Consider the following 17,906-nt stretch of genomic DNA (forward strand, 5'->3'; position numbering starts at 1 on the left):
CAGGCTGAAAAAAATTCTACCCCTTGAGCCTTGCACAATCTTTCCAGGGCCGAATTGATCGACAAGGCTCTCATCATATACTCCCTCCTATCGTGTCTGAGCAGAATTGCAGACACTTTCAAATTCAACCCTACTTCACGGCTTTTTTTCAATAATGACCTGTACTTGTTAAGTAATTCCGCTGGTCTCCTACTCTTAATATCATTAGTGCCAACGTGTACAACTATATCACCTTTTGTGCCCTTAAAAGATGATATCTGCTCTACAACGTCATCAACCTTTGCCCCTGGCAGACATACCCTGGTCCTGTTCCACCTATCCTTTTTACAAAGCATGTTCCCCATTTCCCTGACAATAGAGTCACCAACAACTACTAGTTCCTGTGGGACCAGCGCATTCTGCCTTGGGGGCTGCCTCTGTGTTGCAAGATGACCAAGTGCAAGCTCTGGCGTTGATGTGGGCAGCTGAGAGCTTGATGGGCCCCTCAATTTATTTCCTTCGAGGGCATCCACCCTGTCCTTCAAGGTCTCATATAGGCCGATAAGAACGCCGAGTTGTCGCCTAATTTCCTTGCACTCCTTGCATCGTGCACACACAAAGACATTCCCCATGGCAGTATCATGTCCCGTACCCGATTGCTCCGCAAACATCAAGCAAACAGTGCATCTTAAAAGGCTGTGATTCAGAGGGCAACTGCCCACCTCAGTTCTCCCCTGAGTCACAGCACTCCCATTAGCTTGAGCCTTTTTGCTTTGCTGCTCTGGTCAGAGTCATGATTTCGATTTAAATGTCAATAAAATTACAATTACAGAACAAAATTAAAACCTTAAACTTGTATCTTAACACAGTTATAACGCTATATTTATTTTTCAGTATTGAGTGTTATCTACGAGTTCCCTTTATATAACTTCCGTATCAAGTATGTATTAATTATTTGTTACGTTTGTACTCTAAGTCGTTATATATATATAGTTAAAAGTACAATTTAATTGACAATGAAGTTTAACAAGATTAATAGATTTACTGATTAATTGACAATATTATATTATGCACTATACTATACAAAGCTAATGCTATCGAATTCCGGATATGCTGTATCGTGTTACAATGGCGGTAATTACGGACGGTACTTCTACGGACTCTTTTGATTAACTTCGAAATATTTATGTTTCAGTAACGAGTGTTATCTACGAAATATTTATGTTTCAGTAACGACTGTTATCTACGAAGTATTTATGTTTCAGTAACGAGTGTTATCTACGAAATCCCTTTATATAACTTCCGTATCAAGTTATGTATTAATTATTTATTTTTACTAATTATTTATGTTACGTAACCTAAGTGGTTATATGTATAGTTAAAAGTACAATTTAATTGCCAATGAAGTTCAACAAGATTAATAGATTTTACTGATTAATTTTCGCGTGACAATGGCGGCTATTTATGAATGGTAAACACGTGGATTTGATACCCTTTCCGATACTAAGTAATACCTACAAAATCTCTATCTAAGTTACCTTAAACTTAAGTACCGTAAATAGGAATATAAAGCTACTCTAGAAATAAGTTAATATGTCAATTTAAACTAATAAAGCAGAAAATAAATCAGAAAAAACTTCTCTGTTCCAAGAGCGGCAGAAAGGCACGTCCGCACAGGCAACTCTCGTCCTGTTCAATTCCGAGACAAATATTGTTATCTGCAGTTCCACCTAAGTTGCTACATCTATTTAAATTGTAAAACATCACCAGAATAGATGAATCTGCTATACATTTAAAGATTCTGAGATTCTTTAAATGTATCCAGAACAGCTATTTCAAAGTTTACTGACTTCTCATCTTACTGGCAGGTGGTCTCTATTAGCAAACATATGCTGAACTGTGAATAATATATTTTGTCTAAGTGAACAGTGTATGGATGTAAAATTTCAACTGAATGCAGGTAAAACCTATGAATTTTGATTTGATTTCAGCTAATGCATTAAAATACTCGTGCAATCCTAATGCATTTTTATTGCATAGGGTAAATATGACCCAAGTGTAGGAGTTAAAGGTAAACATAAGTTGTTATGTTTATAAATGGAAGTTCACCTTTTATTTATACTGCCTGATTGCACAATTACACAAAATACGTTAATCACAGTTCAGCATATATTTGCTAATAGACACCACCCTCCAGCTGATAAGAAGCCAGTAAACTTTGAAACAGCTATTCTGGTGGTGTCTCAGTTATTTTTTTTTAAACATACAAAATATTCACCTATTTTGGTGATGATATACAATTTGAAAAGATATTAGTAACTTAGGCAGAACATGGATAATGGTATTTGCCTCTAAATTGAACATAAGCCCTTAGCAGTTAGGATTCAGTGTTCATTCTTCAGTGAGAACAGGTTTCTCCATGACTGAAATCAAACACAAGAGAAGCATATGAATTTTTATTTGATTTCAACTACTGTGCTGAGATACCCCTGACAGCTCTACTGTATCTGTACTGAATAGGACAAATGTGACCCAATTAAGTATAACAGTTGTTATGGTTATAAATGGAAGTTTTACTGCCATACACCACTTAGCTGTTCACTTGAACAAAACACATTATTCATATGTTTACTAAAAGAGGCAACCCACCGGCTGATGAGAAGCCAGGACAGCTTTGAAACAGATGCCCTGGCAGTGTCTCAGATTTTTTTAAATTGTAGCAGATTCATCATTCTGGTGATACCATACAATTCAAAAAAGATATTAAAAACTTAGGCAGAACCCAGGATTATGGTTCCATGGTATTTATCTCTAAGCCAATAAGCCAAAGCATTAATGACAAAGCTTTGTGCTTGATCTTCGGCGAGAGCAAAAAAAGTCTCTCCATGATTGATATCAAATGCTGGTGAAGTTACAAATTTCTATTTATTATTACTATTTTTTTTTTGTTCAACAATCACTTAAATATATCATAAATTATACCAACTGGCAGATAAATATAATAAATGTATATAAATAAATAAATTTTCTGTTTATACTCCAGGACAACCGCACAGTCAGAGGAGGCCACAGAATATATGTCCACAGAATTTCTATATTTATTTTAAAGAGTCTTAGCAGTTAGTATGTCAAATTAAGAATTGACAAACATGTCTTACTCATGAACTTGAAATAACAAAAACTCTTAACTTTTGATGGTAATGGCAAGTTACTGATGTTTTCATTTCATATTCACAGTAAATGTTGCTGACTCAACAATGTTGAGATTTATGTACACTTTATTAAGTTAATGAATTGACAGACACTACACTATTATATCACATGGCACAATTTTAAAGGAAAATGACACAATTTTAAAGGAATTGTATTGTTTCGATAATAAATGACTTAATCTACCATGTGATATAACAATGTGATGTCTATCAATTCATTAACATAATAATGAACAATCATGCAGACCCCCCCTTATTCCAAGTAATTATGTACACTTTGTTTTGAAACAAACAAAAAGCTAATGTTGTTACCTGATTGTTAACCTGCCAGGTGTCAGAACAAAATTAACAGGTTTACCATCTTCAAATGCATTAGTGCCAAGTAGCCCCCCCTTCCCAATGAAAATCTCATAAAGCAGCATTTATGAATGCTTTTCCTCCTTTTTTTTAAATCTGGTTCTAAGTTATTGTTTCTGGGCAAATCTGACCCCCCAAAATAAAAAGTTTTGGAGCATTTGTCAATATCACTTATGGTTTTTACCTTTTTCATAAATATAATACCAAAAAAATGAATATTCATAGCTGCAATAACTAGATTATAAAAGGAATATCATACAGGTAATTTTCATATACTGTACTAATATTAAGAGTTTGAAGTAGGGCTACTCACAAAGATATTTGAATTTTTTTTTCCTTAGTCAAAAACACATCAGAGAGATAAAGGCAATCAACTGTAGCATTCTATGCCCAATTGCTTTCTGCATGTAGTATTGAATTTCCTTAACAGTTTACTGCTGTGCACACACTGAGACACAAGTAATTCAAGAAACAGTGACCATTACACATAATGGTGGCTAATCAAAACTGAAAATTGTGAGTTTCTGCACTCAAAACAACTGCAAATAATTAACATGGCAATGCAAATTGCTCTATGGAGTGAAAACAGACTTCAGAGACAAAAAAAAAAAAAAAAAAACAGCTTTCGAGCACTTTCCCATGCCATATATTAATTTCCAGTTATTTCTAAAGATTATTTTCCAAAGTATCCTAAATCCTTCAAATTTGTTCCGGTTCACAGAAATATGTCGCATTCAGCTGAATATAGCCTTCGCACATATGAGTTCAATATTTCTGGACAGTTTAGTTAATGTACAGAATTATTTATTTTTTTTTTATTTTTTTATTTTTTTCAATCTAAAAATGAATCAGCAACTTTTAAAGTAGGGTGTAAGCATAACTGCTACATTTTCATCAAATGATGGTCCCAAAAAAAAAAAAAAAAAGTTCAAAAGTTTCTTTAAGTGGTGAAAGTTCCATATTCAAATGTGATATAAAGGAATCCTCAAGTAAGGAAATATAAAGAAGAATATTCTGAACTTGAATTTTCGCAAACAATGATTAATAAGAAGAAAATACCCTAGTGTATACTTGATGCTAATATCCTGGTCAACAAGAGTATGATGCCAACAAAAATTTATGCCCCACTTGGTTACTAAGCATCCTGACATAAAAAAAAAGACACTGCTTTTTTTTTAACAACATCAAGAATTGTGACAATTAAGTGCAAATGTAATGAATAAATACATAACAATTTTATCAAAGGTTTAAAGGGTAAGTGTCACCTGACTGCAAAAACAATGAAGCCATAAAAAACATGACAAAACACGTTCATGGATCTTGCTAATGACATTAAAACACAACTGCAGAAACAAATTCAGCAGTACTAAATTTTCAATCCAGCTGGATGAAAGTACACATACCATTAATGTGGCAATGCAAATGGTATTTGTTAGGTACTATTCTGAAGGTGCAATCCTAGCAGAAATGTTTCATAAAATACTTGAAGTTTTATGAAACATTACAAAAAGAGATATTAGCATTAGCATTAGCATTAGTAGAGGCATTTGATGCAAGAAAGCAAGCTTATGCAGCATCAGCCAAAAAAAAAAAAAAAAAAAACCCACTTCCACTTCACCCCTCTGTTCGTTCAAAATACCTGTCCAGCTGAGCCTTAAACTTATTTAGGCTATCAACCTCCACCACAAGGGATGGCAGTCTGTTCCACCAACCAACCACCCGCTGGCTAAAGGCAAATTTCCGCACGTCTATCCTACATCTGTCTTTTCTCAATTTGAATTTATGCCCTCTCAGGTGATTTTTCTGAGCTAGAGGAAGAATCCCATCAGTATTGAGCATGCTTAAACCATTCAAGGCTTTATACACCTCTATCAGATCACCTCGCTGGTGCCTAGTCTCCAGACACTGTAATTTGCAAAATTTAAGCCTTTCTTCGTAAGAGCACCCCTTTGTTCCATTCACTAATCTTGTTGCCCTTCTCTGTACTCGTTCCAGCAGCTCTACATCCTTCTTGAAATGAGGCCTCCAGACCTGTATACAGTACTCAAGGTGTGGCCTGACCATTGCCTTATACAAGGGAATAATCACCTCCTTATCCCTGCTAGAAAAATTCCTGTATATCATTGACAATACTCCATGAGCTACTCTTGCAGCCCGTCTGCACTGCTCAGAGAACTTCATATCTGCCTGCACAACCACCCCCAAGTCCCTTTCATTCTCTACCACTGTCAGCGTAGTACCACAGAGTTGATACGTTGCTCTGGCGTTGCTGTTTCCCATGTGTAGTACTTTACATTTGTCAATGTTAAACTTCATTTGCCACCTCTCAGCCCATCTGCTCAACCTTTCCAGATCCTGTTGCAGCAGCATAGTGTCAGTAGTGTCCTTGACAACCCTGCCAACCTTTGTATCGTCTGCAAATTTGGACATTAAGCTTGATATACCATCATCAATATCATTTATAAATACAGAAAATAGTAATGGACCCAACACTGAGCCCTGAGGGACTCCACTAATAACATTGGTCCACAATGAGCAGTTCCCATTGATTACCACTCTCTGTCTTCTCCCCCTCAACCACCCCTTTATCCATAGCAGCAATTTGCCTCCAATGTCACACTGCTCCAATTTGTGCAGCAGTCTTCCATGTGCAACAGTATCAAAAGCCTTTCTAAGATCCAAGTATATAATATCAAAGTTATTCCCTGCATCCAGTTCTTTTGTGACTGCATCATAGTATCCAATCAAATTGGTCAGGCAAGACTTCCCCTTAACAAAACCATGCTGTGTCCGAGCAATAACTGAAGTCTTGTCTAAATGATCCTGCAGTGCTTCTTTAACCAGTGCCTCCATTAATTTTCCTGGAACAGAAGTTAAGCTCACAGGTCTATAATTACTTGTGTCAGCCTTTGATCCTCCTTTGTGAATTGGGGTCACATTTGCACATTTCCAGTCTACGGGTACCTCCCCTGAGTCCAAGGAAGCTCTCATAATTATGGCTAAGGGTTTGCTTACTTCCTTTGCTGCCTCCTTTAATATAACTGGATAGATCCCATCCACCCCGGGTGCCTTTCTTGTGTTTATCTTCAACAATTTCTCCTCCACTTTACTCCAAGTTATTTCAAGATTCTCTAGCTTACTGCTAGAGTCGAATACACCTCTGGCATTCCCCTCGCTGAATAACTCCTCATGTGTGAATGTCGATGCAAAATATTCATTTAGTTTGTTAGCTACCTGAGCAGGATCATCAAGAGTTGACCCATCAATATCAAGTGGACCAATCTGATTCATCCCCTTCCTTCTAGAGTTTACATAAGTAAAGAACTCTTTGCTATTTTTCTTTGCATTCCTTGCCAAGGATTTCTCGTAATCTGCCTTCGCCTGCCTAACCTCCTTTGTAACTTGGTTGCAGACCAACTTGTATCTACCATAGGCTTCTGTGTCATGTGTTAATTTGTAAGTATCCCATGCATTTTTCTTCTCTGCCATATGTCTCATTAGTTCATCTGACAACCATTTAGGCCTAAACCTTGAACAATATTTCTTAGTTGGTATGTAAAGCCTAGTAGCTTCCAAGATAAGTTCTTTGAATGCTTCCCATTTTGAATTTGCTGTTGGTAACATCATCAGTTGGTCCCACTCTATAGAATTTAAATACTGTCTCAGTCCATCGTAGTCGCCTTTACGGAAGCAATAACCCTTCCCTTTACCCCTAATGGTAGTTACCTCTTTGAGTAAATCCCACTTCAGCACACTGTGATCACTGCCACCTAGTGGTTCATTTATCTGCAGATTCTTAATGCATGAAGAATCACTGCTGATAATCAAATCAAGAGTATTACTCCCTCTAGTTGCCTCTCGAACATGCTGATGTAGAAAACAATCATCCAATAAATCCACAAAAGCCCTGCTAGTGTGTGAGTGACCAGCCCCCAGATTCCAGTCAATATCTGGGAAATTAAAATCTCCCATTATAAGACTCTCTGATTTACTGGCCCACTCTATTTCCCTGTACAATTTTTTATTATACTCATCAGAGTCATTAGGCCTATAGCACACTCCTACTCTCAATTTTGATCTCCCAATGCTTATGTCACACCAAACTGACTCAACACTGCACTGTCCAGCGATGTCGACTGGCTTCACTTCCTTGGATTTTATGCGTTTCTTAACTAATAGCATAACCCCTCCCCACTTCCTATCCTGTCTATCCTTTCTGTAGACGTTGTACTCCCCAAATTCCAGTTCTGCATCGCTTATATCTGTGTGACACCACGTCTCTGATATCCCAACAATATCTGCCTTTAATGTTTTGAGCAATACCTCAAATTCATCAAATTTATTCACTAAACTCCTAGCATTGGTGTACACGCAAGTATACCTGCACCTGTTTCTATTCTTAGCTACCCTAACACAACCCATGTGTTTACTTGTACCGCAATGGCTCTCAGCAGTCTCTGAATTATCATGCATTTTGTTTTTCAGGCTTCTGCTCATTGTAATAGAAGCAGTGCAAGAATCTCTTTCACCTCTGCCAGTGGCTACTGTCAATCTATTGGTCTTTGTCTCCCCCCAAGCTAGCAGTTTTCCGACCCACCTAACACTGCCTCGATAGCATCAGCAAATATTCTTGCACCCTTTCTATTTAAGTGTATCCCATCCCTGTAGAAGCAATCTCTCCTGTTAACAAGTACAGTCCAGGCTGAAAAAAATATCTCTAATATTGGAGGAATTTTTTTGTAGCAAATGTTCTGCTTTCAAATAACTGCAGTAATATATATATATGGATCATGCATCTGGCACAATGAGACAGAAGAAGAGTTTTAGAGTTACGATATTAGCGATCACACCTCATGTGAAATTTCCCAACTGTATGAATCCCCCATTAATCTGTTGTGACAGACTCTTGAACCAAAAGCAAAAGAAGTTCTGAATAATGAAAGAAAAATAATAATTTTATTAAATCTCAGCCACCAGAAATCTGACAATGAAGAAGAAGAGGCAGAACAGACTCTTGAAAATGTAACACAAGAAAATAAACCCAAAAGACATCAACTTCTGCTGCAGAAATAGCAGGAACCATGAATACCACTAACCAAGTGTTTAAATTTCCCAAAGGCAAACATGTTAAAAATGCACCCAAATGACAAGCTGATGATGGTTTCAGAAAAGAAGAGGCTTACAAGTTGATGAAGGAAATACACAACAACAAGTGACAGCAGGACAACTATGCTGTATTTGGGGAGCATGTAGCTTGTAAAATTATAAATCTGCATACTGCCTGCTCAAAATACTGTAGAACATTTAATACTGAATATTCCATATGAACAAGTATGGGAAAATATAACATTGTATGGCTGCTTACGCAAAGCCAACCATATTCACACAATCCATCGGTTTCTCAAATGCAATATTGCCAATCAACATATCCTTCAAGATCATCGTACACTTCCACACCTCTTGCAACACCTACAGAAACATATGTATTAGACTCTCAGCCTGTTGAGAATTATACAGATTTAGTTTAACGAGCATTACAAATGGTGCAAGTTGATCTGTAAATTATGAACCAATAAAAAGTTTATTATCTACTTACCTTTTATTTTTCTTCAAGCACTTTTATTAGTGATATATATACTTCTGTTACTATCTTAAAAATGGCCAGTTTTGAAATCTTGAATAAATATACAAAACTGTGGTACAAATCACATCACTAAAATTTGTAATGTTTTATAGCTAATTGTTCGTGGAGCGATATAGCTTCCCTGAAGTTTGTGTCTACTTTTGTATTATCAGTTCAATCTTCCCAAGTAATAACTCCGCATCAGAGCTAGACCCACACAGCACGAAGTTTTTGAAGCTCCCATCTGTATGAAGTTCTCCCAATAAGAGGTCGTCATTCCTCAAATCCCTTTGTAATTCATTTCCTTTTGGAGATAGCAAACATATCTTTACATATGTTCGTTGTCTACAGAATATACATATCTTTCCACATTTCTCTTTTGCTCTTTCTCTTTCCACATTTCTCTTTTGCTCTTTCTCTTTCCACAAGCGTTGAATGAACCCAATGCTTGTGCTTTCATTTTCATGATGTACTCACAGAAACTACTACACAAGCAGCTGCCATTAAAATGTCTTCATCCCACATGTTGCCACAAACTACAAACTGTTATTTCAGTGTAGATACAATGTTGCATCTAGTTTTAAATAGAGAAAACAAATGGCAACATGATGCAATAATGTTCTTCCAGTATAGACAGTTTGTTTACCAAAGATGATTAAGTAATTTTCAAATGTGAAACATCTTACAACATTGTGCAAAACAAACGTGGCTCCATGTTTCTTCAACGGACATGCAGCTTTATGCTCAACCCTTACAGAGCTGGTTATTTTCCATTTCCTATAATGAAACAGAGTTACAAAACTTTTTCATTCAGAAATTTCATGATTTTCATGGGAAAAGATTCTTCACAGCAATCATTAAGAGAATAGATTCCAACTTTATATTTAAGATTATAACCTAACAAGCTGAAAAACTGTGCAATGAAAGATGGTTTTTAGTTGTGTAACCCCAACGATATTTTTGAAAAAAATTAATGACTATAAGGGAAAATTGTATTATTTTATCAATAAGTGATGGCATTTCTGCTTTCTTAGAAAAAGCTCACTTTCTGGAAACATAAATATGAAACAGGATCATGCAAAATGTTTGAGTGCCTCAGCAAATTTTCCAAAAACAGATATTAAATCACACTTAGATTAATGCTGTTGTAAAATTGACCTTAAAAATCTCCACGGCAAGCTATATGAAAAGTTCCTAGGTAGGCGAATGGACAAGTCTGCTGGTTACAGAATACTTTTTATCTTTTTAAATTTAAATTGCAAACAGTTCATAAAATGACTCCACATTAAAAATAGAATTCAAAGCAAAAAAAAAAGTATTGTTATCTTTTGATTGTCCACGAACAAAGAATATACATCTTTCCACAAAGGCTGTTGAAGCGAGCTTACCTTTCATCTCAACTTACCTTTATGAAGCTACCTTCTCCTAATTAATGTCTCGTGTGGGTGTGGAACCCGAGTTCTGAGTAGCAGTTCCTGGAATAAAACCCAAGATGGATCGCCTTGATGATTAATAATCACAAGCACATCCATCTCACTAAAATTTTAAAAATGTTTTCAATAAATGTGTTCACATTTATTTATATTGTAAGTAATGGATCTCTTTTTATCCAATATTTAGAGCCAGATATATGTTAACTATAATATTTAAAAATACAGTTAGATAGTATGAATCAGAGCTGTAATACTCAATATGTTCTACGTTGATAATAATATTTGTAAAATAATAAGAGGAGTTTACCTCAATATAGTACGTAGAACACTTCCGTATGATACCCTCCAGAAATTAAAACAGGAAAAACGAAAAAATCTACAACTTACCGGTACATTAGAGTAAAATATAAATAATTAAATAATTTAAAAAAAACAATTTAACACAATTCAAATAAATTTAAAACAATTAAAAATCAAATTAATGCAATTAAAAGAATCTAACGAAAATATTCAAAACAATTTTTCTTCCTGAAGCTGACAACGCTTTTCGACCGTATGTCGTGATCACAGGAATGAAAATTACCGAATCGGGTTAAACCTGAAACTTAAATAGTGATTATTTGTCTTCGCGCATGCGCGTAAAGGTCCACACATCAGAGGTCAAATATGGCCACCGAACATTAACAGAATTCGCGTGTAATTTAATTTCTACGGTTTCTGCAATTAATAGTCGCGTATAATTACGTTGAACATTAAGTATTTTGGCCTCGTTAAATAAAAAGTATGTTTTTCGTTAATGGCATGAAAGGCTAATTCTGACACTGCTGAATGAGAAGCACGAACTGAGGCTTCGTGTTGATTTACACGAATATTAAGAGAAAATCGCGTTGAACCTTGGTAAGACAAGTTGCAATCACCGCAAGAAATATTGTATACCAGATCATTAATTTGTGTTGCAAACATGGAAACGACTACATTGCTATGGCCCAGTTAAAGGAATTGAAGGCCAGAACATACAATATTCCTGCACATTTCGGTCAGGTAAAATTACACAAGACTGGATTTGCTATTCGACCTATTGTTTCCTACAGGAACTCGGCATTTTCATCCTTAGCCACACATGTATATAACATTATAAAACCCTTTAGACAGGTAATACAATTTGGGATTAAGAACTATGATACATTATTTAATAATCTTAAAGACTGTAGACTCGACGACAATGACAATTTATTCTCACTAGATGTTACCTCGTTATATACGAATGTAAACATTGAATACACATCAGATATTATTTGGGATATGTTAAATAAAAACTCGACACCGATTAATTATACGAAGCTATCTATTAAGGAAATTTTTCACTTAATTAAACTGTTAGTTGAGGCCAACTACATCACCTTTCGAGACAAGGTGTACAAACAAATTTTTGGATTACCAATGGGTTTGAGCCTGAGCAGCTTAATATCAGAGATCTATTTCTGAACGATTGAGCATATACATTTGACACCTTTTCTACCCCGTATCACATACTATGGGAGGTATTTAGACGATGTTCTAGTTATTACTGATAGTAGTACTATCCAAGACATTTTACATTCGTTTAATATATTCATTCTAGACTCAAATTTACATTGGAAAGGGAGGATACGGATACAAAGTCATTAAACTTTCTAAATTTCACGCTTACCCGGGACTCGAATAAAATACAATTTAGCATCTATCGAAAACCTACAAACACCGGTATGCTTCTACATTATAATAGCTATCACCCGTTCACCTACAAAAAATCGATTATCTTTAGTCAATTTCTAAATGCCTATAAATATTCAACGACGGAATCTGCTTTGGACTCAGAAATACAAATATTAACTAGCAGGTTCTTAAACAGGGGTTATTCCATTGCCACAATAAACCGAATTAGGGTACAGGCTAAGGATAGGATACAAAATACTACACCAATCAACAATAGTAATATCAAAAAATACTTTATTTCTGTCCCATATGTTGAACAGTGGCACAAACAGCTTAATAGATTCTTTAAAGATACCGAATTTAAAATTGTAGCCAGGCCAATACGGAAGTTACACACTATACTGAACAATCGCTCGGTTCTTTCCGCGTTCGCAACACAAATTAATGATCTGGTATACAACATTTTTTGCGGTGATTGCGACTTGTCTTACCAAGGTTCGATGCAATTTTCTCTTAATATTCGTGTAAATCAACATGAAGCCTCTGTTCGTGCTTCTCGTTCAGCAGCGTCAGAATTAGCCTTTCATGCCATTAACAAAAAACATACTTTTTATTTAACGAGGCCAAAATACTTAATGTTCAACGTAATTATACGCGACTATTAATTGCAGAAACCGTAGAAATTAAATTACACGCGAATTCTGTTAATGTTCGGCGGCCATATTTGATCTCTGATGTGTGGACCTTTACGCACATGCGCGAAGACAAATAATCACTATTTAAGTTTCAGGTTTAACCCGATTCGGTAATTTTCATTCCTGTGATCACGACATACGGTCGAAAAGCGTTGTCAGCTTCAGGAAGAAAAATCGTTTTGAATATTTTCGTTAGATTCTTTTAATTGCATTAATTTGATTTTTAATTGTTTTAAATTTATTTGAATTGTGTTAAATTGTTTTTTTTAAATTATTTAATTATTTATATTTTACTCTAATGTACCGGTAAGTTGTCGATTTTTTCGTTTTTCCCGTTTTAATTTCTGGAGGGTATGATACAGAAGTGTTCTATATTGAGGTAAACTCCTCTTATTATTTTACAAATATTAAAAATACAGTAAACTCCTGTTACAATGAACTTTTTAAGGGTGTGCAGGAATCATTTCATTGAACGGAAATTTCGTTTTAATGAATATCTCCAAAAATTATTTCAAATATATCATTATTTATATAAATAAATTGTACAGCACTTTTTCTAATACACAGAATTAACAATTTTCACTTTCTTTTACTTAAATTTATTTCATTATCAGTGTTCAGCCAAAGGCATCCATGCATTCACCCAACTACTTCTCCATATCTCCCTATCCTCAACCCTCTTCATCTGTGGGCATCCACCATCCCCTGTTAATTCATCTATCAGTTTTTTCGATCTTCCTCTGGGCTTCTTCCTCTCAACTTTTTATTTTTGTTAATCCCTCATCTCAAAACACGTTTGATCCAATTTTTCTTCCACCTTCTTATTATTTCGTTCAAACATCTCTTCTCAGTCAGCATTCTCAAAACTTCTCACTTTACTGGCCCAACTTATCTTTTCCTCCCCTTTACCCACATCTCAAAACTTTCCAATCTTCTAATATCTTCCATTCTCAATGTAAGTCTCGACTCCATAAAATGCCACATACCATATCAGACACTGTACCAATCTTTTCCTTAAACCAATTTCAAATCTCCCACATATTATTCTTCTTTGTTTCTCAAAACATTTTTTACCCACTACTATTCTTATTCCTCTGCCATTCTTCTCTTCTTCCACCATTAAGCTTCCCAAATATCTGTAGTTTCTCACCTATTCTCTCCCCTCTTATTTCAATATTTAACTCGCACCTTTCCTCTTCACACTCTCATAACCTTTGTCTTTCCAATATTTATTCTCATTACAAACTTGCCACGACTTTCCTTTAGCCTATTAACCAATTTCTACAATCCTTCCTCAGAATCTGCCACCAGTACTATATTACCTGCAAATCTAATACTCTCAATAACCTTTCTCCATCTTCATCCCATACAGTTCTTCCTCATCCTATATTTCCTTTATCAAACTTCTCTTTACTTAAATATCAACTTTAAAACCAATAGTAAATAAACGGTGATTAAATATTCAAACATGTAAAAATATTTTGTTTAGAGAGCGTCATCTTGTAAATATATTTTATTATAAGAAATACAATAAGATGCATCAAGAAATACAGCACAGAAGATAAAACTTATTGTTATTGTTCACAAATTAATACATTAATTTTGTTTATAATGTTTAACTTTTTTTTTCTTTGCATTAACAAAACATTCAACTTCAATGCAATCAAAATATTTGGGTAGTATGGGTAAAAAAAAAAAATAATAAAAAGTATAACCATTCAAATGGCAGAAAACTAATGAAGTATGCGATAATGAATTTTTTGTTGCATCTTTTAAAACTTCCATGTTTTTTCTTTGAGAAAATGTGTCCACAGCACACTTAAAATATGGGCTACACAGTACCACTCAATTTCACAATAAAATGTTTCTTTCATTGCTAACCAATATATATTAGGTGGACCTTATAAATAATTCACTGTACGTGAAATTTTAATTAAAACAATATTCATTGTAACAAGATTTTAATGGATTTGATTTTAATGTACAGGCAGTCCTCGTACAGCACGATAGTTGTGTTCCTAGAAACCCTCGTGCAATGCAAAATTGTGCAATATAAACAACAGGCCTTATGGAAAAAACAGGGTTAGGTGCCGACCACCCAAGATTGAACACACATTTGTAATCAAAACATTACCAAACACAATAAATTCTATAAAACTTTTAGGATTACATGGAAGATGTTCATGGAAAAGAAATTCCTTTAATGCATACAACAGTTAAAATTCCAGGACAGAAACCTCGGGGCTCTAGAAGTCAAGGAGCCCCTCCAAGCGCATCTTCTCATACTTACATATTTTATTACGACTATTACGTAATAAAATATTGCTAATGCTTTTGCTTCTATCGTAAGCAAACTTGTTTTCTGTTTGATTTTCTATCCAAACAGATGACAGCCGTCCCATCTCTTCCAATTCTTTGTGTCTTAATCTAATGGATTTTAATTACACTTTGAGTTGTTCCTACTATAAAAGTTGCTTTTATTTTCTCTGCATTCTTATAATTCTTGGCATCGCCTCATTTAGGCCTGTAACACATGCAATATCACAATGGTCTTTCATTTCGCGCAAAACGTTTCACAATTTCATATTTTTTCTCTATCGACAGAGGCAGACTGGCCATAAGCCTTACCAGGGAAACCACATTGGGTCAGAGGCCGGTGTGATTTTGGCCATAAACGCTAGTATGAGGCCACTATAAATTTTCCCAGGTAAGAATTTTTGACCCAGTCCGCCTCTGTTTATCAATATTGCTTTTCTTTTTCCCTCTGAATCTGTAGTGTCTTCACCAGGACGCTTCCTTTTCACACCTTTTAAGTATTTTACTCATTTTTAGGAAATAAAGCACAATTACAAAATGAGGAGGCATGCTTGATACACATAAACAAAGCTGTGCGCATGTAGCAACTGAATAAACAACACTGTAAAGGCAGAGACAACTCTATTAACACCTCACTAGCTCACATTTTACAAAAGCACATTTCTGGGGGTTACTACCATAAAACAATAAAAACAATTTCCAGTTGCGTTCCTGCTAGTGGAATCTGTTATAAACTGGTAGTAAACTTGATCTAATTGCATTTGTGATAATACCGATAGCTGGAATTTTACGTTATTATGGTGAAATGCGTTTCCCCTTCACTGATATAAAAAACATAAATACATTTTCAGAATCTTCTCTTCATTCCTATCGTGTTGCGTTTATTTGGGGCGATTTCGGTCCGACTGCCATTTCTTGAAAACACAAAGGCGAATCGTGCATAAGTGAATTCGGTTTGTGTTATATACAATATCGTTCCCCTATTTATAAATCGTGTATGATCGAATTCAGGTAGTGTAACCATGTGTTATACGAGGACTGACTGTATTTGCTTTTAAATCATGTAAATATTGTAATATGGCTATTCAATCTGTTATGTGTAAAAAAACAACTAATAACATTATTAATAGTTTTCAAATTATAAATAACATTATGCATAACAAAAAGGGTTTTTTTAAGTAAGCACAACCAAAATTTTTATCAAATTTTAATTACATCAGGTAAGTCGGGTGGGGGCATTACTAATTATATGGATGAAAAGTGGCACACAAGTGTGAAAAGTTTGCACTCCTGTTTTCTAGATCAGTCCTTGCATGCATAGATACAGTCTACAATGTTTTTTTTACTTGGCCAAAAAATATTTTGAAAAGCAATGAAGTCTACAACTAATACTGCTGAGTTCAAACCAATAAAAATTCTTAAATTTAAGATATCGAATGGTCCCTAAACAAGCTGTTTTTCTAACTGTTTGAAATTGTTTCCTTTGCTTTCAAGGAAGAAAGAATGAATCATATGAAAAATTATTTAAGTTTATATCATATGAGTAAGTTTAATTTCTCAAAATAAATCTACAAAATATAATTAATTTATATTTTAGATTTATTTTAAGTATTTAAACTTATTTAAAAATTAATTATACTTACTTGGGACGGTGTAATCCCTTGGACAGCTCGTATAATTCTTACACATAAAGGCTCTTTATTTCGACCAGTCTAAAGAAGAAATATTTGTATATTGCTATCTAGAGAATAACATACAAAATAAAAGCACCTATAATATGAACTGTTAGTATATAATTCAAAGCTTAGAGATAATTTTTTTTAATATATTTTCAAAGCACTACATAAATTTTGTGAAGGATTCAATTTGGTACTCTTGTCAAAACAGTACTAAAACAAAAACAAAAATTAGCAAAAGATAGATTAAAGGTGTAATTAAGGATTAAAAAAAGAAAAATATATTTAAATTACTAGTTGTACCCGGCATAACATAGCCATCAGTATCATATCTTAAAGGTTATTAATTAAATATCAACACATTTCATTTATTTGTTCATAAATTTCATTATAAACACATTTAAAATTTTCATTCTTCTCAGATACAACACTTAATGAGCCCACTGATCTAACTCTTGAGAGACCAACATATAGTTCCTGTGACTAAATACAGGTTTCAGAAGGTATAAACACATTCTTTCAAAAGTCTGTCCTTGTGACTTGTTGATGGTCATTGAAAATGCTAAATGTATAGGAAGCTGTCTTCTTTTGAATTTGAAAGGCATATTTGTATCAGATGGAATAAGAGATATTCGCAGTATGAGAACAGCATCTAAGTTCAATCCATCTATTATGCAAGCCTCTACAATGTGTATTTGTAGACGCCGCTTAATTATCAATCTTGTTCCATTGCAGTGTCCCCTTGATGGCATAAGATTCCGTAGTAGCATAATTACAGCACCTACTTTCAGATTTAGCTCGTAAGGAGGCCTTCCTGTTGGTATTAAACTGTTGAGAAATTCTTCAAGGTATGCCAGATGCTCACTTGGTACATGATCATCGCTTGCTACAGTATCCACACTTTTGTAAACAGTCGCTTC

General features: G+C 34.7%; 1 protein-coding gene across 2 annotated transcripts in view; it reads right to left on the reverse strand.

Moving 5' to 3' along the window:
- Window positions 1-17,906, reverse strand: part of LOC150079140 (vacuolar protein sorting-associated protein 11 homolog) — a 697,977-nt gene that overhangs the window by 600,299 nt on the left and 79,772 nt on the right. The window contains exon 5 of one of the 2 annotated variants that reach the window (XM_090382204.1): window positions 16,954-17,022. In XM_090382204.1, the coding sequence (XP_090238330.1) occupies window positions 16,954-17,022 (69 nt within the window). Of the gene's footprint in view, window positions 1-10,576; window positions 10,611-16,953; window positions 17,023-17,906 lie in introns of those variants that run through there. The other variant, XM_090382205.1, reaches the window with a different exon arrangement.

The sequence above is a fragment of the Mastigoproctus giganteus genome, chromosome 10 (assembly GCF_048544385.1).
Source record: "Mastigoproctus giganteus isolate SK-2022 chromosome 10, ASM4854438v1, whole genome shotgun sequence".
NCBI classification, from domain to species: Eukaryota; Metazoa; Arthropoda; class Arachnida; order Uropygi; family Thelyphonidae; genus Mastigoproctus; species Mastigoproctus giganteus.